The 23287-nt window shown below is 44.4% G+C and overlaps 1 protein-coding gene across 5 annotated transcripts in view; it reads right to left on the reverse strand.

Moving 5' to 3' along the window:
- XYLB (xylulokinase) overlaps nt 1–23287 on the reverse strand; it is a 326783-nt gene that overhangs the window by 187907 nt on the left and 115589 nt on the right. For all 5 annotated transcript variants that reach the window (XM_029588417.1, XM_029588418.1, XM_029588419.1 and 2 more), the window contains 2 exons: nt 20187–20227; nt 14570–14685 (listed from right to left, as the gene is read on the reverse strand). In XM_029588417.1, coding sequence (XP_029444277.1) covers nt 14570–14685; nt 20187–20227 — 157 coding nt within the window. The remainder of the gene's footprint in view (nt 1–14569; nt 14686–20186; nt 20228–23287) is intronic.

Genomic DNA, 23287 nt, shown 5'->3' on the forward strand with positions numbered 1-23287 from the left:
TTAAAAAAAAAAAATAGACAGTCAGGTTCAGAAAACGGCGCTCGACTAACAAGCTATCACTTCCTGAACCATCGGTGTCGGTTTTCCTTACCGGTGGACAGCCATCACGAAAACCAACGTCGAGTTTATCGGCATCAGTTTTCCTTACCTGTGGACAGCCGAGTCCCGAAAACCGACACAGGTAAACTCTGTATAGGTTTTCATGACGGACGTCTGCCGGTAAGGAAAACCGACGCCGATAAACTCGAGAGAGCTTGGGGTGAATTAAGAGAGCGGTTCTGTCTGTTCAGCGCCTGCTTTCTACGTGAATTTATTGCATCGGCCCCTATATGTGAGTAGAAAATGTCTGATGGTCCAGGAACTGTCATGCAGGAGACCTGATGGGGACTCCTCAGTTACTACTCCTTGGGTTACAGTGGTTACAGTGGTTTGGGAGTGTCTCTGAAATTTTGGGGGAGAAAGCAAAATATCCAGCTCATTTTGGAAATAAATTGCCTACCAAAATGAAGGTAAATGAATACTAAAAAGTAAACATATAAGGAGTCTATTTATTGTAAACTGAAATATATTAAAGACCCTTTAATGATCTCTCAAATCAATTTTATTTTATTTAATACATTTTATACCCCATTATATCAATAACTCAATGGCTTACAAAGTAATACATTCATAATTAAATCATAAATTAAGATATCAGTGAAGATTTGATGTGATTTGTAGTGAGGAATGATACACAAATATGAGATTTGTACAATGTACTCTCGACCTAGTTTGATGCACTCTCTACCTGGCTGCTATCAAGCTAGGTCAAGAGTTATATGAGTGCTTTATAAAGACTCTCTCTCTCGATGCAGTAAAATAGCATGTGTTGTGGTATCTTGAAAATTACCCTATCCACACCCCTTTTTTTTATCACAGGCTATATTCTTGCGAAATTTATAGCAAAATAATAAATCTAGGTCAAAGTGAGGCACTCACAATTGGCTGGTAGTCCCCTAATCCAAGGAATAGACTGAAAGGAGCTGTGTGTGGTGTTAAAATATGTGTTACACTGCTCTTCAGAAGCCTTAGGAGCAGCAAGCATTCCCCTTCCCTTCCTGATAACATGACAGAGCTGATACAGAAAGCACACTGGATCAATAGGGAGCCCGCTAGATTTTGTGGGGATGTTAATGTTTATTTAGATGAGCCGTCATTAGGGATTTTACAAGATTTATTAACTGTTTTGTCCTCTCACAATGTGGTTCAAATTGTGGGTGAGACAACAAACAGAGCAGGTGATTTAATTGATTTGATAATTGTTCCTAAAGATTTACAAAGTGATGGTTTTATAACCAGTCTTTATCGGCTGCCAATCCCATGGTCAGATCATTTTTTACTGCAGTTTAATATGCATTTTACTTCAACTAATTCTAGATTGTAGTCTAAGGTTTTATATAAATATCAAAGGAGTACCATTGGCTTATTGAAATAAATGTTTAGCCCAGAATGCAAGTTAGGCGGTCTAACCTCAGCTACGACCCTTGCAGATTCGTTGATGGGAGAGGTAGTTAATAAGGTTGTTCTGGTAAAGATTAAAACACTGTCAGTACTTGCATTCACGGGTTCCTTTGTTTAACAAGTAACTATATGAAAAAAAGCACAGGATGCGTCAAGTTGAGAGATGGAGAAAGCTTCAGTCAGATCAGACTAAGGCATTCCTCCAGGCCTGGGCAGTTTATCGAGCTGCATTTTTTGTTTATACGGAAGGAATACGTTTAAGCAAAAATTCAAGGTTCTTTGAATTGCCCATTGGAGTTGTTTGCTGCGACAGATGGGCTTTTATATTTTCCCAAGATTAACAAAAGGTTGGAGCATTTCAACTGTCAAGGCTTTCTTACTTTTTGTGACAATAAAGTAGCAAGTTTGGTTGCAGGTGGACAATGCGATCTACAGCAGAAGGGCCGGTGCTAGTAGTTTGACTGCCCTGTGCGAACAATTATTGCGCTGTGTCCCCCCCCCCCCAAAACACACACACTTCATTCAGTCTGTCTCTGGCCTGCCAAAAATAGCCCAGCTCCTTCCAGCAACCTAAACTTTAAAACTGTCACCCCCTTTACCCTGTGGTTCTTTACCCCCTCCCCTGGACCCCATTTCTGGGGCAAGCATATTAGGTGCCCTAGGCAAATCGTCTACACTTGCACCCCGCCTCCTGCTCTCTCAGCAGTCCCAGCCCTCCACTTCTGAGGCGAGGCAGGCTGGGAACTGCCTCACTGCTTTTTTTCCTTCTGGTCGCCTGGGAACCACGTGGTTCTGTAGGCTGCGGCACCTCATCTTGGCTGCGCGGCTCTCCAACTCATCTGGCCACGCAGCCCTGCAGCTCCTCCTTATCTTCGCCACATGGCATGTTGAGCAGCGCTGCGCAGCCAGCAACCCTGCAGTGTTACATAGATTGAGTATAATATAGATGTTATAAGTGACCTTTTTCTGAATGGACATGGCAGGGTGACATTCCAGGCATAAATTAATCTCTTCCACTTATTTATTTATTTGTTTGTTTTAAACCCGTGTAAACAGCAAATCAAAAATTTCTAAGATTTAATAAATCTCTCCAGATCAGGGTCTTTTGCTGATTGAATCAGGCATGGTCATGACAATTCTCGTACTTCAACTCAATGGGGATCAGAAAATTCACCGCTGTAGCTGGTTCCACTGTGGCTGAAGTTACACGAAGTGAAAGGAAGTTTATTTCCATGAGCTCCCCAGCAGAGTTGGAAGGCAGGGGCGATTGCAGCATTAGACTAGATGTCCCCATCTGTGGGAGTCATTTTTTGTTACTTTTGCTGAGGATGTATATAGAGGATAGGCTGTATGGATTCAGAGATTTCACTCAGACACAGACTAGTTTGAAGGCCACAGGCCAACCTCTGAGTGAACTCCTATTTACTGTCTTGCACTGTGAAATGTTTACAAACAGGCAAGAATTTGTTTTAGTTATTCCACTAAGTCTATGATGAGAAAGCTAGCAATCAACTTCTATTAAAGCCTGATAGAGAGAGTGATGGCCACACAGCTGCACCAGAAATTTGATAAGAACTCAGAGGGAGGGAACACCACTTATTCCACAAGCATTTGTAGTGTATAAGGAGAGACAGAGATAGAGGGAGGAGCGCGCTGGATGTGAGAGCACAGGCTGATCCATTGGAAACATGTAAGCTTTCCATATGTAGCAGTTGTTATCTACCATTACTTCTGTATGATCTGATTTTATTTGTTCTTTCCTCCTGTTACTCAAATAAACTTACTTTCTTACCTGGAACCATGATGTACTGAATCAAAGTGAGTGTGTGGATCTTTGTGTTGGGAATTAGCTCCTGGGTTCAAGCCCCCAGGTATAATCCCAGTAATTGTGTTTATATGGGCTAAGCCCCTCAGGTAGCCCCAGTGTAAACCTCAGTGAAATTAGCCCACCCAGGTCAGAGCCCCTAGGCAGGATACCAATGTGCATGGTCTGTACAGGTAACACCATCCTATTGCAATTAAAAGACTGGATGGACTTGGATCCCTCAGGCCATCCAAGCTCTCAGACCAAAACTGCTGAGGGCCCAGGATATTACTGTGGTCCCTGGCAATTCATAACATCTCCAACATTTTTTTTGAAGGGGTGAATAAACATGTGGATAAAAGTGAACCAGTAGATGAGGTGTATTTGGATTTTCAGAAGGCATTTGAGAAAGTCCTGCATGAGAGGCTTCTAAGAAAACTAAAATGTCATGGGATAGGAGGAGACATCCTTTTGTAGATTGCAAACTGGTTAAAAGACAGGAAACAGAGAGTAGGATTAAATGGTCTGTTTTCACAGTGGAAAAGGTAAACAGTGGCATGCCTCAGGGATTTTTACTTGGACCAGTGCTTTTTAATATATTTGTAAATTATGTTATGATTCTGCACTTACCTCCGCAGTGCAGGAGCCGTGGACTTTAATCTTCAGCGTGGCTTGGAGCCATGCCTATCGGGACCCTCTTGCAGCAGGGAGTGCCGCCAACGCTCTCTTCAGCTTCACAGCTTGGAGGCCGCAGTCCCCAGGCTTTCCTGGCGGCTGGAGCCGCCCTCAGTGCCCCCAGCAGGAGCCACTGCTAACATCGGGGCCTGTGTTGAGGTCCGGCCTCTCCCTGCACTGCTCCTGCAGCATGGCTGCTGGCCATGGATTTGCATACTTCCTGCTTCCTGTCTCCTAGGGCGCGGGCCACGCCTCCTTCAGAGATTTAAAGGGCCAGCCTCCTGGCCCCACTTGGACTCCTCCCAGGGCATCTTCTGATCTTCAGTCCTAACTTCCAGTCCTTAGTTGCCTTTGCAAGGAGCTAGTTCATCTCAAGGGCTTCTCGTCTTCACCCCTGCTGGTATTTCCTGTTCTTCGTTGGATCCCTCATTGTTCTTCATGTTCCTGGTCTCTTCCTGATGTTTCATGGTTTTCCTGATGTCTCATTGTTTTCCTGTGATGTTCCAGCTCCTCGAGTCCTCCAGATGTCCATCCCGAGGGTAAATCCGTTTCGTTCGGTTCCTGTTCTTGGACATTGGAGCCTCGGTCATTTGGGTTCCTTCCTGATGCCTCGTCTCTGCTTCTGCTTCCTGGACCCTTGGTTCCTCATAGCTACCTTCTCTGGCGTGTCATGTCATGTCTCGTCACCTCGTGGCATGGGCCAGCCTTCTCGTCTCGCAGCACTAGTCTCCGGAGGGTCATCTTCACTTCAAAGCCAAGTCTTGTCTTGGTCCCATGTTTCATGTGTTAAGCCAAGTCACGCCTTAGTCCCTTATCCTGGAATTTGTTTCAGCCCTCGGTTGTTCTGGTGGCTGCACTGTCCATGCCTAAGACTCTGATTGAACCTTTGCCATTTCAGCGTGGTCTGGGACCAGCCACGGCCGGCTGTGTAGGGCGCGCCTTGGTACAGGCTTCTACTGAATCTTCGCCATGTTCTGGCTTCAACCACCATGTATGTCTAGAGTCTGCACCGCACTCAAGCATGGTCCGCGACCAGTCTATGGGCTGTGGGCTGTGTAGGGTGCGCTGCATTGCAGCCTCAAACCAGTACGTGTTCCTAAAACCTTGATCCTGTGTCTTCGTGCTCAAGCTTCTCGTCTGAGTCTTCACATCTCAAGCTTCTCGTCTGAGTCTTTATGCCCCAAGTCTCCTGTCTCAGTCTTCATGTTCCAGAGCCTTCGTCTGCCCTCGTCTCCTGTCCGGCCTGCTGCCATTGCTGTTCCCAATGGCAGGTCCGAAAGGGCTTGGAGTAGTCTGAGGACCACTCAGAGACCAACCAAGGGTGGTTGGTCTCACTGAGGTATGAAAGTCGGCAGGGGCCTGGGCTTGGTCTCGACCCAAACACGGATTTGTCTCACCAACCTCGGTGTTTCCCAGGAGCTCCTCTCTGGGTTCACTGAGGTCTAAGGGCACACATCTCTTATTCTCGTGCAGCAGCTGCTCATGGCATCTCTTGCTACATCTAACCAAAGCCTGTGTGCGCATAACAGAGGGCTAAGGCCTCCTAAGGCCCCCCTTCTGTAACAAATTATCTGGAAAGGGGTTCAGTGAGTGAGGTGATCAAATTTGCAGATAACACAAAATTATTCAGAGTTGTTAAATCGCAAGAGAATTGTGATAAATTGCAGGAGGACCTTGTGAAACTGGAAGATTGGGTGCTGAAATGGCAGATTTAATTTGATGTGTACAAGTGCAAGATGATGCATGTAGGAAAAATAACCTTTGCTGTAGTAATACAATGTTAGGTTCCATATTAGGAGCTACCACCCAGGAAAAAGATCTAGGCATCATAGTGGGATAATATATTGAAATCATAGGCTCAGTGTGCTGTGGCGGTCAAAAAAGCAAACAGAATGTTAGGAATTATTAGGAAGGGAATGATGAATAAAATGGTGGATCTCAGAATGCCTCTGTATTGCTCCTTAGCAAGACCACACCTTGAATACTGTGTGTAATTCTTGTCACCGCATCTAAAAAAAGATATAGTTGCACTGGACAAGGTACAGAGAAGGGCAACCAAAATGATAAAGGGCATGGAACGACTCCCCTATGAGGAAAGGCTAATGAGGTTAGGGCTGTCCAGCTTGGAGAAGAGATGGCTGTGGGGGATATTATAGAGGTCTACAAAGTCATGAAAGAACATGAACGGGTAAATGTGAATCGGTTATTTACTCCTTCAGATAGTAGAATGACTGGGGGGGCACTCCATTAAGTTAGCAAGTAGCAAATTTAAAACAAATCAGAGAAAATTCTTTTTCACTCATTGCACAATTAAACTTTGGAATTCATTGCCAGAGGATGTGGTTAAGGCAGTTGGTGTAGCTGGGTTTAAAAAGGTTTGGATAAGTTCCTGAAAGAGAAGTCTATAAACTGCTATTAATCAATAAGGAATAGCCACTGCTTATTACCAGCATTAGTTCCAGCATTAGTACCTTGGGTACTTGCCAGGTACTTGTGACTTGGATTGGCCACTGTTGGAAACAGGATACTGAGCTTAATTGACCCTTGGTTTGACCTAGTATGGCATATTTTATGTTCTTATGACTTAAATACTCCTCTTGCCTGCCCAAGTGGTACATCTCTGTGGCCTGTTGGAAGGCTTCTGCCTTCAGGTGTTTTCACTCATTGTTACATCAAGTTCTCTGGTATCTGAATAAACTGCTCACAGACAACCTCTACAGCTACATCTGGTATTGTTCTCTGGTCGAGGTTCAGTCATCTCCAGGAGGTATTCTTGTCCATGGGCTCTACTCCACCTTGCAGTAATCGTCCCTGAAGCACAGGCAGTATGCATCTTCTATAAAGGCACTAAAATGTCTTTTTATGTCAGTATAGGCAAAGTATCCATCTCAGTTAGTGGTGGCCTGAAAGGCAGCTTGCCATTCTCCATCAAGGAGGTTTCCCAGATAGTGGCCCACAATGTTTTGGGTATATTTTTAATGTTAATCAGAAAGTTGTCAATATCCTCTTCTAGGACTCTTTTTAATAAAGTTGAGGCAGTGATCACAGCTCTCATCTGGGTGTTTGCACCATTTGGTGAAAAAAATGTTTGTTGCTACTATAGCTGCTTCTGCAGCAGGACTCACTGGCCCTGCAACTCAGTCAGCAACTGCTGCTGCCCCTTGGCTAAATGCCTGCCGTAATCGTTCCATAATTTCAGCATAGTTGGGCCTAGTTTCTCACCATGTTTTTTTGGTTTTTTTTAAGGTGGACCCTCTCTCATCCTTTGCCTGTTCCTGCCACCTAGTTTTCTTTTGCTTCATAAATTATTGAATGCCAAAGAAGAGGACAAAACAGATTCAAAAACAGAAGAATTCAGTAAATGACTCTTACATTTAAAGTTGTACAGCAGCAGAATCAAGACCAGGTGAACTATTAGGTTGCTGCTATACGACCTAGTAACACATCTACCAGTTTCCCTTCTCATAAAAAATAAAGCATAACTCATTCTCCTCACGTAGTTATTCTTAGCGTCGCTGCTGACAGTGAGCTGCTCGTCCTTCTTCCAATTCTGTTAATGTAAATTTCACTTTTTGATTTTCTGTTGGTCCTCATTTGAATTTAGGATATGGAGAATGGGCCAGCTGACATTTTTCATGCAGCTCTAACAAGAGACATCCGCAGTCAGAGTGCAAACAGTCAGTTAAGAGATCGAGAAGTACCAGTATGTCCACAGAGACTAACAGGATTTTTTTTTTGTTTATATTATAGAAGTGTAGCACTGCCATGTGCAGTAAGACAAGGCATTTACAACAGTCAGGCTAGTATACTTTACCAGTACTATCTGTAAAATATACCATTATACCAGACAGGCAGTGTCTGTGTGCCCAGAGGGAGAGTATATTAGTCGCAAAGGGACCTCAAATAATTATTTTCAACTTGTATTATACTGAAATTGCGATGCTGTGTTCAGCAGCAAGTCAAGTAGAATGCTAGAGCGATCACGGTCGTGTAAAAATGGGTAGGAGCATGTCCCCAAATCACACAGGACAATTATTTCTTTTTTTTTTGTCTCCCTGACTTATTGTGGGCACAGGAGAGAGAATTTCCTGAGATGCAGAAGCAGAGAGACACTGGCATGCTGACAATATTTAAAGAAACACTATTTGATTTATGATTTACGCAGCAGGATTAGCATACAGGCATTGTTGGTAAAATGATTTACCACAAAAATATATACATATTTTTTGGTGAAAGCTCTTGAAGCAAAGCAATGAAAAGAACGCAGTTCCCTGTTGGAAGATTTGAGGGTTCACATAATGGCCAAAGGCACTAATCCATCAGGTCATTAATCAGGAAACGCCCAATCCAGATATCACTAACATTATAAACCAGAAGCATAGTTAAGTTGAATGATAATGTTCTAATAACACAAATTGACTCTGAAAAGTACTGAGATCTGTCTTGGAGGGAATAGAATAGGCATTACTTTGCTGATTTGACTCAAGCCTTGACGATATACAAGGTCAGGTGATTTCTCATACCCAGAGTACAAGCTAGGGGCCCTCGGCTGAAGGAGCGCACCATTTGAAAGGAGAAATCTAGACCTATTCGGGAACCCTTCGCATTCAGAGACCCTGTTCCAGGTCTCCAGAAGATCTCCCAGCTTTTCAAGGCAGCCAGCGCTGCAGCACCAGCTGTACACAGTCATCGGCCATGAGGGGAGGCAGGAAGTGCTCCCTCCTGCAATCAATTGGTTCTCAGCAGGAGGGGATTAACCAATAGGATGCGGATGATGGAAGCGAGGACAGCAGTGTGAGAAACAGAAGCACTCCTCCCTCCCCCAGTCACCTCTGTACCGCCTGCAATGTTTAGATAAGGCTGGAGGGGACAGAGAGTAAAGAGGGGAAGGTCAAGTGGGAGAGGAAATGGAAACGCTGGAAGGAGAGAGAGCACAGGAGGGAAGGGGGGAGGTAGGGGGAGAGAGAACACAGGGGAAAGAAAAGGGAAGGAGGGATCAAAGGAGGGAAGGAGAGCACATGGAACGAAGGAGAGGATGAAGGAGAAAAGGGAGGAGGGATGAGAATAAAGAAGGAAAGAAAAGGGGGAGATGGTGCTGAGTGAGGTAAAGAGAGAGAGGGGGCTGAAGGAAAGGATAATGGATGCCTGGAAGGGTGATGGGATTTAGAGGAAAGACTGAGGGCTGTAAGAGTGAAGGCGAGAAGAGAGAGAGAGAGAGAGACTGTCTCAGTACTACCACTAGGCAGAGTAAGGAGAAGACATGCTGGACTGCCCTGCCCCAGCAGCAGAAGCTCACTACTACCCTAGGCCCTAAGACAGTGAGAGGCTATCCCTGGACCCTGAAAGAGAGAAAAGACCTCTCCACCCACTCTTGGAGGTATGAAGATGAAGGCAGGTGAAGAAATAGGAGTGGAAAGGAATAAAAAGCAGCAAACAGAAACTTTCTCTCAGTATTCACATAGCTATCTATCTATAGACAGACAGACACAGACAGACAGATATAGACATACTAGCAACTGTACCCGTTCTACGCCCGGGCGGCGAGTCTTTTTATGGGCACATCTGCTCTTGTTTTGAGCAGAATTTCCCTAGAAATTCACTGTAAGAGTGTCTCTTCCACATACACACACCCTCATGCAGGCTCCCTCACTCTCTAGCACACATACACATCCCCTCATATAGGCTCCCTCTCTGAAACCCACACTCAAGCATCCCATGCACTCCCCCTCTTACCAACCAAGCTGTCTCTCGCACTCCCCCACACCCCTTCTCCTCTCTCACACACACATTCTCTCTCATTGGCATCCCCCTCCCCTCATATAGGCTCCCTCTCTCTGAAACCCACACTCAAGCATCCCCCCACCCACCCTCTCTTACTTCCCATGCTCTCTCTCACACCCTCCCCACCCCCCTCTCACCAACCATGTCTCTGTCACCCCCCCCTCCCCCCTGCAGTTTAGTATCTGTGTCATCTCCTTGCACTATCTGTTTTTGAACCTTTGTTAGGTGCTGACAGGACTGACTAAATGCAGTCCATGGGTGATCCATGTAGGCCCTGAGCCTGGGGACTCATCTGAGTTCTACCCAGGCAGGAATTCCATGTTATTTCATTTCCAGTTGGAATTTTGGGCGGGGGGGGGGGGGGGGAAATTTAAGGCATTCGTGGTATATCTTAGTGTATAACTGCAGGGAAAGAGACACTACTTTTTCCCTATATTTTCACCAAGCTCTGACCAATACTGCCTTTAGCTTTTCTCACTTCACTAGGGTATCCAAAGTGTCTTCCTGCTCACTTGAACTATCCTGAGAACAGATTGGATAGCCCTGCCCTTGACAGGGTGCAATGTGGGTGAGCATCAGGCCTAACGTATCTCCGGGTTCGGGGGTTTGAGCTAGCAATCCCATTCAGGGATTGCCTTTCATCCCCTGAAACTCTTGATGCTGTCCTGATGGTCAGCTATGTCTGGTGCTTTGGCACATAAGGTCTGTCACAGACCCTGCCATTGTTGCTGATTATTCTTCCAAGTGTTGCTTGGGTTTTTCTGTCCATTATGCCTATCAGCCAAACATGGGGCACACTTCTGCAGAGACAACCTGTCCTTCAAATGTCAGTGGACCACAGTTTCTTTCTGGTGAGTTCTCGAGCCCCTGTTGGTTTTTCGGTTATCTTGTAACATTGAAGAAAATTGTGCGGTCTTCGTCCAAGAGTCCTTCTCTTGTTTACATCTCTAGACTTTTTCCTGTATCCAGGACCTACTGTTGTTGTCAGGGTTTACTGATCCAAAACCCTGCTTATAATGTTTTCCGTGATACGGGGTATGTTTCTTGCTGGCACTCGCGCCTCTGCTACACATTGGAGTTTTGTGACTCAGTCTTTTCAATGTTTTCTCTTTATAGAACCCAACTTTTCCCACCTAGACCCCTTTGTGGGTCAACTGCTTCACAGGCAAAAGGTAGAGAAGTGATGTTTTACTACTAAATTCCAAGCTTATAGCTTGGAATTTAGCCATGTGTGAGGACACCCATCCTGCTTGTCCTCAGAGAAAGCAGAGTTGCTTACTGTAACAGGTGTTCTCCGAGGATAGCAGGATGTTAGTCCCCATGTAACCCACCCGCCTCCCCTGGGAGTTGGTTTCTCCATGTATTAGCTGTATTATGGACTGAGGGACTCTGCCTAGGAGGCAGGGTAATGACTATAGCTGCACATGCTCAGTAGGGCATTTTTTAAAATTCTAGATTCTTTGAGATCAAAGTTCCTTGCCGGGCTCCATCTGATTATGTCACCTATGTGTGAGGACTAACATGTGGGACAGGTAAGCAAATCTGCTTTATTTGATGGAAAGTTAGACACAACGCAACAGCAAATTTTCCCCCGGGTGCATTGAAACACTAACGCATGTGATAAAGCAAAGGTGTGTTAGCAGCTGATCAGCAACATTGTGAAAATGGAGCGGCAAGACATGGAGACCTAGGGGATACTCTGGGCACCAGTAGATCACCAGAGATTGAAAGTACGTGCTCAGGAAGAGTTAAATGAGCTGGGGCCATTTCCGGGTGCGGTGGTGGGATGGGAGTGCCGTCTTACTAGACCTCCAGGGGTTTGTGCACTACGAACGGGAAGAGGGGGCCTGGCTTGACCCTTTTTTTTTTCTTTTCTATGTCTTTTTTATTAAGTTGAAATGCATACATAGTTTAATGTGCGTATTGTATAAACAGTAACAGTAGCATAACAAACTATTTTAGAGAGGCATTGAATTACAGAAAAGAGTCATTAAGTGTTGCCAGCCCAATGTGAAAGCTGAACCTTCTCTGAGCCAGCTTCTTTTTCTACCCTTCCCCTCTTCCCCCTTCATTTAGCCCCCCCCCCCCCCCCATCCCTCCCCTCCCACCCCGTCCTACTGGTATGTTGCTAGTCTGTTTTGTAGGCTATGTTTATGACTATATTTAAACTGTATTTAGACTCTATGTAGACTGTATTGCGACTGTCTTTAAATTCCAGTTACTTATACTATTATCTGTTACAGTGTGATATTGCCTCTGCACGTGTACCCCCTCAAAGTACAACAGTACAGCAGTGAGCAAATGGTAACATAGTGGTAAACAGGAAGAAACAAGTAAAAAGATAGATATAGAGATAGGAGTACGCTCTATCATTTACATTAGACTGTGGTTAGTACCTCACTTCTTTGTAGCTTAGCAGTTAGGCCAAGAAAGTCCTAAACATTTGTTGAATCTCCGTGGTATGGCTTTGTATATATGGGGTCCATATCTCCCTTGTGATTTTCCAACGAAGTGCAGCTGCCAATGTGAGGTTCCAGAGTATTTTTGCCAGCTGTATTTTACCACAGGGAAAAATACTGTGGGATGTGCAAACATGCGGTACTCAGTACCCTAGAGGGGAAATAATGCAGCTTAGAAATCTGCCCCTTAGATTATAAAACCTCTGGGGACAGGGAAATACCTATTACCTGAAAGTAGCTCAGCTTCCAATGAAAGGTTAATCTAAATAATATAAATATATGTACTGTGTTTATATACATATGAGTATAAACAATAAAACAGGTAATTTTTAGAAAAGCAATATTTATTACATTTTTACTGTTTGTCTTTTTTCTTGTTTTCTTTTTGCTTTTTTTTCTGATTGCTATCCCCATGCATAACAAGATATGAACAACATAAAGCACACTTTAAGCAAAAATTATAATAGCCTCGTTTTCAGTTTACCGAAGAAGTGGGTAAAGAGAGAGAGGTTTCAGCTTTTTGATGTAATAAGTACGGCAAGCTGTGGCTCCCCAGCCGTTCCCTAGGGAGATCTGTGGGTTCTTGATAATTGATAAATAGAGTTGTATAATTGTGGTACATTTGTGTGGTCGAGGAAGAAATTGGGGTAACAACTATTGTGAGGAAGAATTTGATGTTCAAAGGAATTAAACACAATGGATTCATCTCGAGCCCAGAATAAACTTGGAGAAGTCTTTTTTTTTTTCTAAAAATTACGGTTGGAAATTTTGACAGCTTGGCCTATCTGGGATTAGTGTACATGACAGTGCTCGACAGAGACATTCACAGTTAGGGACCATATGGACACTTGTATTAAAATGTTTAATGTGTGATATTACAAGTTTTGTATAAAGTGTGATACGTATTGTTCATATCTTGTTATGCGTGGGGATAGCAATAAGAAAAAAAGCAAAACAAAAACAAGAAACAAGACAAACAGCAAAAAAAGTAATAAATATTGTTTTCTAAAAATTACATGTTTTATTGTTTTGATACAAATTAGTACTATTAGTGTTCGGACTTAAGTTGTTCTTTGCATTTACATGATATATGATTGAACACTTTATTTTGATGAATTTTTGAATGCCCAGTAGTTACTTAAAGCAGTGTATCCCTTTTCAAGTCCAAGGCACAGCAATATGAACAAAAATTTTGTATGGCAAACAAACCTCCACGAGACAAGCAATGTGGATATAGAAAGGACTTGTATGGTCAAAAAAAGAGTTAGGGAAGCACCGAAAGCCCCACCAGTGTCTCTTCCAAATTTTAAAAGCACACAAAGCGGGGCCTGGCCATCTATGCCCTGAATACTCCAGGGCTCATGCTCCAACTAGGAACAGAAGGCATTCCCGCATGTTCTCAGAAAGGAGCTCCTGCACATTTAAGAGCCACTGCTGGTGTCTGGTTGCTGTGAGCTGCTGAGAGAAGAGCCTGGGTGCTGGTCTGGATCTGACTATCTGGCAGTGGTGACTTTTCTGTGGTACACCTGATCAGGTCTGAAGGCGCACTGGTTGGGAAACACTGATTATAGATAGACAGATGGAGAAAGAGAGAATAAGAAAATAAGAGAAGTTTTTTCTGTATATTCGATGAGTTGTTCCAGGGTCTCAGAAACCCTTAATCCAGCACTGCTCCCAAACCTGAGCCTACCACTACATCCCTCTCACACATTCTCAGCCCCCTTTAATGAATTAGTACCTACAAGATGAAAATCACAAGAGATATCTGTTGTCCATATTTTCATATTATTAGTCCTACTGCAACATGTGACGCACCAATGAATATGTTGTCTTCCATGTCACACCCTTAAATTCTACTACAAATTCCTGATCAATGTCTGTCCTTAATTTAAAGCACGGAGGTCAAAATTCAGCAGCACAATGATCAGACAATTTAGCCAGCTAAAGTTTGCCAGATAAATCGTCATGGATATTCATTACAGCCCTTTCAATTAGCATCTCTACTGATTGCAGCCGATGGATAAATTTAGCCTGCTAATTTTAGGACTGCTATCTGGCACAAACAGATTTAGCCATATAAGTTCTCTAGCTAAATCTGAAAATCAGAATTAGCTGGATAAGTTATCTAGCTAGCTTAACTATGCCTCGGAACCCCCCTCCAAATTATCCGGCTAACTTTTATCTGGCTCTATCAGAGCTATTCAGACCGGCGAGACATTTAGAACCTGTGGTTTGTCTGGCTACGTCCCAGATTTAACCAAACTATCTGAAAAATGACCTCATGTTTTTTGCAAAGAAAGAAAAGTGATTAATTGAAAAACATCAATGTTAATTTCAGACAAAATAGTACCATAGTAGTGCCATGTAGGCCTGAGCCTCAACAGGATTGCAAAAAATGTGACCTTCTAAAGCAGGTGTTGGTTCTTGAATCCAGAGAAATATAGTGTCACTTGTGCCAAGACTGACCTGGAAAAAAAGTTAAGCAAAGAGTTATCAAAGGGTCCTCTAATTGGAATAATACAATGGTAGGAAGAATTCTGGAACAGGTACTGGCTAAGGCTCATAGTGATATCTCAGAATAATGATGCAAGTTAAGTTAAAACTCTGTAAAATTACTTCAGAAATCACTTTATAATTACAATCAGGAACTTGAAGATCTCTAGTATATTAGAATATTGTCTATTTTTAGAAGGCTAAAGGTATGAGGTTGAATATCAATGTGCTCTAATGACTTATGCCCTGTCATATCTCATTCATGTACAACAGGGTGTAAAATTATTGGTAGATGTCAGCCTGGGATGTGTCAACCAACCTGAAATAACTGGCTGTGAAGAGAAAATGATTGTTTAAATATATTTTGCACTTTGGATCTAACTTTTGCCATTATTCTAGGATGCCAATACAAGTCAGCATCTTTGGCAGTCCCAGAGCAAGGATTCTTCAATTATTTCTGTTCTTGCTATTTGCCACCATATTGTGTGTGAACAGTGTTTAATGACAATAGTACCGGTTGTTGCTTCTAAGCACCAGGATTAAATTGGGGTCAAGGACTTCTCACGTAATTCTTGGCGGTGGCGTAAAATTAACCTGGGATGCCGAGATACAAAGCGCATTCTTAGGATAACTGGAGCAGAAAGAAGGAAAAGAGAGAATGCTGTTTTCATCCTTCTGGGGACAATTGACCTGAGCAGAACCCAGTCCCTGCAATAGAAAAGAGCTTCAGGAAAGTAAGGGAGCGTCTTAGGGAGTCATCAAGAGCAACGATCTTTTCTGAGGTGTTACCTGGGTATAATAAGGGAAACAGATAGGCTGTGTGGCACCAGGGTCTTCAATGCATGGCTGAACATCTGGTGCAAGAAAACGAGTTTAGGATTTATTGAGGACTCGGAGGGTCCACATGGAGGAAACAAAGACTTGCATCTGTGTAAGAGGGAAAACTTGGTCCACTCCTAAGTAAGAAGTTCCATTGTACGACAATATGCAAATGGGGGTAATGCTCCTGATGTCAAAAGAGGTGATCGCCCGACCTCAAGCAATAGAGTGGTTTACTATGAGGTAGATTTTAAAAGATGTGCCGATTTTATAACATGCGCACATGTGCAAGCAGGTCACAAGTTGTGCGCGCAAGGGGGGGGGGGGTGATTTAGAAAAAAAAAATGTGTGGCAACGCAATGGGGCCATTCCCAGTTCCTTCCCAGCCCGCTCCATTTAAGGTGCAGACTGGGAAGGAACTTCCCTATCCCCCTACCTACACTTCCTCCCTTTTCCCTTCTCCTCCCCGACCCCTAAGCCCCCCCCCCCCCCCCCCCCGTTACATATTAGAATTTTGTTTGTTTTAAAACTTACTTCATCTTGGCTGGTAAGTTCCGTGCGCCAGCTTCCGTGGGACAGGGCCTAATGGCTGCTGTCCCGGTCGCCCCCTGCCCAGACCCCATCCCCAGCCCACCCCTTTCACAAAGCCCAGCATTTCCACGTGTACCGGGAGATACACCCGTGGCCGGGTCATTTCGAAAATGCGCACGGCCCGACCACACACATATCTCCCAATATTTGCGCACACCAGGGTCTGAAAATTTAGCCGTTTATGAGCAAAGGCAGAGATGGGCTGCACAAAGGTTAATATACTGGACTTCGACACTGCTAACTTTGTTAGAATGGGAAAGTGTATGGAAATGGAGGAAAGAGGTGGAGGCAAAACCTGAATTCAAGAAAGCATGGGACAAAGCACAGAAGATCCTTAGCTGAGAGGAAATTAAAGTAAAGCCAATGATCAAGTTGTGTCTATAGTATGGCAACGAGAAGGGATAATGGAAGGTCTAGGCCAATTTGGTGGTCTTTCTCTGCGGTCATATTCTGTGCCTGTGCTATATTTTTCAAATGATTCCCATCCATAAACATAACAGAATGAACCAGGACTTAGGGCCTCATTTACCAATATCACATTAAGGGGCATTTCCCATGCAAATGAGGCTTTTGTCGTGCAGCGGGAAAACTTCGCGTGCCGCGATGTTTTCGCAAATTTGATGGCCTTCGGAGTGGGGAAACTCACTCCAAGATGAAATGTGGACAATGTTCTCTCCACCTAGCTTGTTGTTGCCCAGGTAGAGTGTCCATCAAGCTAGGTGGAGAGAACATTGCCCAAATCTCATCTTGGAGTGAGTTTCCTCACTCCGAAGGCCATCAAATCTTCACAAGAGACCACTGTTCTGTTCGTACGTCTCACGTTGAATGTGAAAGTGGCCCCCAACCCCCTACACTAATACCTAATCCCCACCTCGAGTTACTAGGTGGGCCTCTCATAGGGATACAAATACCTGTCTAGGGAAGAGACACTATAGCAAGTCTCTCTCTCTCTCTCTCTCTCTCTCTCTCTCTCTCTCTCTCTCTCTCTCTCTCTCTCTCTCTCTCTCTCTCTCTCTCTCTCTCTCTCTCTCTCTCTCTCTCTCTCTCTCTCTCGGCTGTCTGGAAACATCCCTCTAGCGCACAACATACTGCAAATCGCGTTAACGGCTGTTAGCGCGATTTGCGGTAACTCCTTGGAAAATGACCCCCTGATCCTCTATTTTAGTTTAGATCATTTTCTTCTAGCTACAAAATATTAAAAATTTAAGGGGGTAATTTTGTAACAGCATACATAATTTTGCAGGCTTTTACATGCACAAATTACACCAGGTATCAAAGCAAACTTATATGCTTAAACTTTTATAGAAACATAGAAACATGATGGCAGAAAAAGACCATAGGCCCATCCATCCAATTAATTTAGCTTTATAATTCTCATCACTTCCTTAGAGATCCCCTGTATTTATCCCATGCTTTCTTGAATTCAGATACTGTTTTTGTCTCCACCACCTCCTCTGAGAAGCTGTTCCACATATCCATCACCCTCTCTGTAAAGAAATATTTCCTAAGATTACTCCTGAGAAAACCCCCTTTCAACCTCTTCTCATAACCCCTCATTCTACAGCCTCCTTTCCATTAAAAATGTCTCACCTCCTGAGCATGGAAACTTTTGAGATATTTTAATATCTCTATCATATCTCCCCTATCTCACCTTTCCTCTAAGGTTATAGATGTTTAGATCTTTAAGTCCCAATATATGCTTTTTAACGAAGACCACAGACCATTTTAGTAGCCGCCCTCTGGATAGACTGCATCGAGTTTATATCATTGTGAAGGTTTGGTCTCCAGAACTGTACACAGTATTACAAATGAGGTCTCACCAGGGACCTATACCAGGGGCAATATCACCTCCCGTTTTCTGCTGAACATTCCTCTCCCTATGCAGCCAAGCATTTTTCTGACTTATACTGTTGCTTTGTCCACCTGTTTGGCCAACTTAAGATCAGATACAATTAACCTGGTCTAGACCTCTCATGATTTTAAACACCTCTATCATATACCCCTCAGCCGTCTCTTCTCCAAGCTGAAAAGTCCTAACCTCTTTAGTCTTTCCTCATAGGGGAGTTGTTCCATTCCCCTTATCATTTTGGTCGCCCTTCTCTGTACCTTCTCCATCGCAATTATATCTTTTTTGAGATGCAGCGACCAGAATTGTACACAGTATTCAAGGTGTGGTTTCACCATGGAGCGATACAGAGGTATTATGACATTTTCTGTTTTATTCACCATTCCTTTTCTAATAAGTCCCAACATTCTGTTTGTTTTTTTGACTGCCGCAGCACACTGAACCAATGAATTCAATGTGTTATCCACAATGACGCCTAGATCTCTTTCTTGGGTGGTAACTCCTAATATGGAACCTAACATTTTGTAACTATAACATGGGTTATTTTTCACTATATGCATCACCTTACACTTATCCACATTAAATTTCATCTACCATTTCGATGCCCAATTTTCCAGTCTCAGAAGGTCTTCCTGCAATTTATCACAATCTGCTTGTGATTTAACTACTGTGAACAATTTTGTATCATCTGCAAATTTGATTACCTCACTTGTATTTCTTTCCAGATCATTTATAAATATATTGAAAAATATGGGTCCCAATACAGATCCCTGAGGCACTCCACTGCGCCCTTCCACTCATTTGCACTGGGTTTGATTTTCAAAAGCATTTACTTGCTTAAAATTGGGTTTTTCATGTGAAAATGCACTTTACCCATGTAGCTGGGGTATTGAAAATTGCTACAATATATGCTATTGAATTATCCATAGGTTTTATCCATGTTAAGAGCACTTAGCGTGGGTAAATGTCTTTTGAAAATTGTTACGATAGTAAGTTACATTTACATGCATAACTCCTTTGAAAATTCATCTGATTATGTCATGTTTGCATGTAGTGATAAAAAACAAAGAAGAGGATCGGTGTATAAAAGGACTTTTATTAGATCTTGCCCGACTCTGGCCGAGTTTCGCTCACCAACGGAGCTGCCTCAGGGGCTGTGTGAAAAATGTACTTAGTACTGGAAGCCACGTTGCAGCGCGTGATAGAGTATAATGCAGCGTGGCTTCCAGTACTAAGTACATTTTTCTATACCGAGTTTTACAATGTGCAAAATGATCCAACATATAATACTGAATAATGTTTAAAGATATGTGCACCTGTGGAGTTGATAGCAGACTTATTTGACAAGAATAAACCATACGTATACCTTGCTGTTCACTGACTGAAGTCATTCTATCAAGAGTTCTTTCACACAGCCCCTGAGGCAGCTCCACTGGTGAGCGAAACTCGGCCAGAGTCAGGCAAGATCTAAAATAAAAGTCCTTTTATACAGCAATCCTCTTCTTCATTTTTTATTGCTGCATAGCAAACTTGGATCGGCTTCCGCTTTGTTTTTTGGGACGTCTGCATGTATGTTTGCTCAGACTGAGCGAAGGCGCTCCCGGGAGTGGGGCAAGGGAGAGGTTTACACGGCCTTTTGCATTTTCAAAAGAAGGAGTGCATAATCTCCCTAATATTTCTGCCCACAGCTTAGCAGGTATAATTGTGTGTGTGTGTCATTTCAGTAAGATCATTTTCAAAAAAGGGAAAGTAAGAAGCTACTCTATGGCACACACCTAGCCTTTGAAAGTTGCTGTAACTTATAGGCATCTTGCAGCTAGGCAATTTTCAGGACGACTTACACTATCAAAAGCATTTCCCTATGTTAATCGACTGTCTGAAATTGCTCCCCCTTCATGTGGTTAAAAGTCCGCATGCTGTTCCATGACGGGCTTACTTTTACCTGAACTGGGGCAGAGGCATTCCCAGGGGCCTGTTTAGAGCGAGGGAAGAAAAACAGCACACAAACATATTGCAGTTTCAAATCTACAGCAAAATTCTCCAGCAGGTACCAAGTGACCATGTGCATGTTGCACCCCGGGAATTCGAAAATCGATGCAAAGACCACGGCTAATGAGCAAACATGGACTTTACATTAGTGTGGGCAGTTCATTCATAAGTTCATCCATAAGTTTATCGCAGCTGCATTTGGATGGTATAGAACATGGGTTAGACTTACCGCAATGTCTCCTTCTTCCAGCCTCATGCCTGCCAGTGATGCTGAAAAGGGAAGCACATGTATAAGCAGTTAGTGAAATAAATATCTACAAGTGAGCTGCACTGTATTCTGAAGTTAAATTGTAAAAGCAGGATTACAAGAGGGTGAGATTGGTTTAGTATAATTTGGTTTTAAAAATGTGGTTTGTCTGAATTTTAATTTAAAGAGTAGTTAGTGGAGATCACGTGATGAGCTGAGCCGGTGAGACGTGTTCTTTCTGGCTCCGGGTCCCACTCTGTCCATCGTGATACATCTCAGCGCGAATCAGGTGCCTTTTCGTTTTAAACGGTCCTGGGGGGACTGACTATATGCTGGGCACCCGATCCCTGCAAAAGGCGGGGGTGGTTATGTCCGCGAAGAACGGAAAAAAGGAGAAAGAAAGATCGCGCGTGCCGGAAAATAAGATGGCGGCCGTCCCTGATGGTGAGCTTCCTCCTTCCCCCCCGGCAGTGACCATAGCCGATATTAAAGAGGCGATCCGCGAAGCTCTCGACGAGCGTTGGTCGCAGCTCACGGCGCAAATGGGGGAGGTGCGAGATCAATTATCGGCCCTGCAACCCCGGCTGGAGCAAGCGGAGACGCGCATCTCGGGGCTAGAAGATGGCGCGGCGGCCTGCACGATTGATATGGCGGCCCGGGACAAACTCCTTCAGGCTCTGCAATCCAAGGTAGAGGACCTCGAGAATCGAGCTCGGAGGGATAACCTCCGTTTTTTGGGGTTCTCTGAAGATATCGAGGAGGGGTCCTTATGTCGGGTGCTCTCGGAATGGTTACCAGACGCGTTGGCGCTCCCTCATTTGCAGGGCTCCCTGGTTATTGAAAGGGCGCATAGGCTTGGGTCCAGAAACGCGGGCTCCGGGAGGCCTCGGTTGGTGATCGCTAAAGTTTTAAATTCAGCGCACAAATCAGAAGTGTGGAGAGCCTCACGAGCCAAGCGGGATTTACAATATCAAGGGAAATCCATCCGGATCTTTCAAGATTTCTCCGCGTCAGTGTCATCTGCCCGGCGCAGCTTTACACCTATTTGTACTACCCTGCATCACCAGGGGATAAAATTCTCGCTGCTGTTTCCTGCCCGCCTGAAGATCTGGCACAAAGAGCAAGCTCATTTCTTTGAGGCCCCGGAGAAGGCGCAGGCTTTTTTGGACGTTTTGAATAAATGACTGCCCGCAGGACTGGCGCTTCAGTTTTTTCTATTTGTTTTGCGTGTCTGACCAGCGCGGGACCTGTTTTTCGGGTACTGACTCTCGTCTCATTGGGCTCGGTGGCGAGATGGGACTTTGGTGGTAATTGACTGGCTCTGCCTTCGGACCATCTGATCCATGTTGGTTACGTTTTTTTGGGCTGGACCTTCCGATCCTGGTCCCCTGGTTTGGGGTTTTTTTTCTCTTCAGGATGGTCATTCAGTGACTGTGACAAAGACACTGGGAACTGGTTTTGTTCTACTTTATTACCATTGTTGGTAGCGTTTTCTACAAACACAGTGTTCTGACTGTTGCTGGGGCCAGTTGCCTGGTGTTTAGGCCCCTGGGACATTCCTGAACTGCTCTCCGTAGTTCCTCTGTCGTGTGTAGGAACTTATGGGGGGCCAGACTTTCAGATCCCGGTCTCATCGCCCTTTTTTTTATATATGGGGTGCTTTTCGAGGCCGGTGACAGGGGTGGAGTTTTTTTTGGCATTTATACCATTGTTGGTAGTTTTTTTCTACAGGCACAGCGCTCTGGTTTGTTATTGCGCCTGGCCTGGAGTCTGGGCTTATTGGAAGCCTTATATTGCTTTTTATGCTCTCCTGTATTGATGGGATTGGGGTGGTCTGGTTTGTTACATGGGCCTGTTATGTTGCCTGGTTTGTCCTTTATGATGTCTGTTTGACGTGTTGTTATAGTTATATTACTATAAGAGTGGGATCCCGGACTCATCTTATCGTGATCCTCATGTCCTCCTTCTTGGTAGGAGGCTTATCTAAGGAAAGGGTGGGGGGGGTTGTTGGGGGGGGGGGGGTGGGGGTGGGGGGGGGGGGTTGGGGAGCAGTGGGGGATGGGGAGGGGGGTGGGTTATGTACTCGGTGGAAATGGACGGCTGGAGGGGTTAGGCCTTGGGTGGGAAACTAGTGTGTCGGATGGTTGGCTGGGGTGCTGGTGAGCGATAGTAGGGGTCTTGGCTGGGAGGGCCCCTGCTAGTAGATTTTGGTGGGAACAGGGCGAGATAGTTTTTAGTGTGACTGGATATGAGTAATTCCACCAGATTTGTCTCGTGGAACGTGTGTGGGGCTGCACTCCCCGATTAACGTACTAAAGTACTTTCTTTATTGAAGAAAATGGGAACGGCGGTGGCTTTCTTGCAAGAGACCCACCTTACCGACTTGGAACATATGAAACTGAAGCGCACATGGGTTGGGGAGGTTAGGTACGCCTCCGCCTCTACTAAATCAGCGGGAGTGGCAATTCTTGTTCATAAACAAATCCCCATTAATATCCGGAGGGAAATAAAAGACCCCCAGGGACGGTACTTAATATTGATAGCAGAGCTATTCAATCATCAAGTGGTGCTCTGTAACGTGTACGCTCCAAATACTTACGATCATAGCTTTTATAGAAGTTTGTATGCTCATTTAATTCCATATTTGTCTGACACATTAATAGTGGGAGGGGATTTTAATACCATCCAGGACCCTCAGCTAGACGCGTCTCAGCGCAGTAGGGGGACCACGGGTATGGGCAAAGGTCCGGCGATGCTGGAGTCCCAGTTACACCTGTTGGATGTTTGGAGGATCCTGCACCCTACTGAATGTGACTTCACACACCTTTCGAGAGCCCACAATTCTTTCTCGAGGATTGATTATTTTCTACTGAGCACTCATGCCTTCCATCGGGTCATTGAGGCAGGTATTGAGAATATAGTGGTCTCGGACCACGCCCCGGTGTGGGTGGATATGGGGTTTTTGGTCCCTACGGGCTCCTCAAAAATTTGGCGTTACCCGTATTTCTTAGAGCAGGACGAGAAATTTAAGGAGTTCCTTTTGGAGAAATGGAAGGACTTTGCAGCCAACAATCCCATTCACG

This window comes from Rhinatrema bivittatum, chromosome 2 (assembly GCF_901001135.1).
Source record: "Rhinatrema bivittatum chromosome 2, aRhiBiv1.1, whole genome shotgun sequence".
NCBI lineage: Eukaryota > Metazoa > Chordata > Amphibia > Gymnophiona > Rhinatrematidae > Rhinatrema > Rhinatrema bivittatum.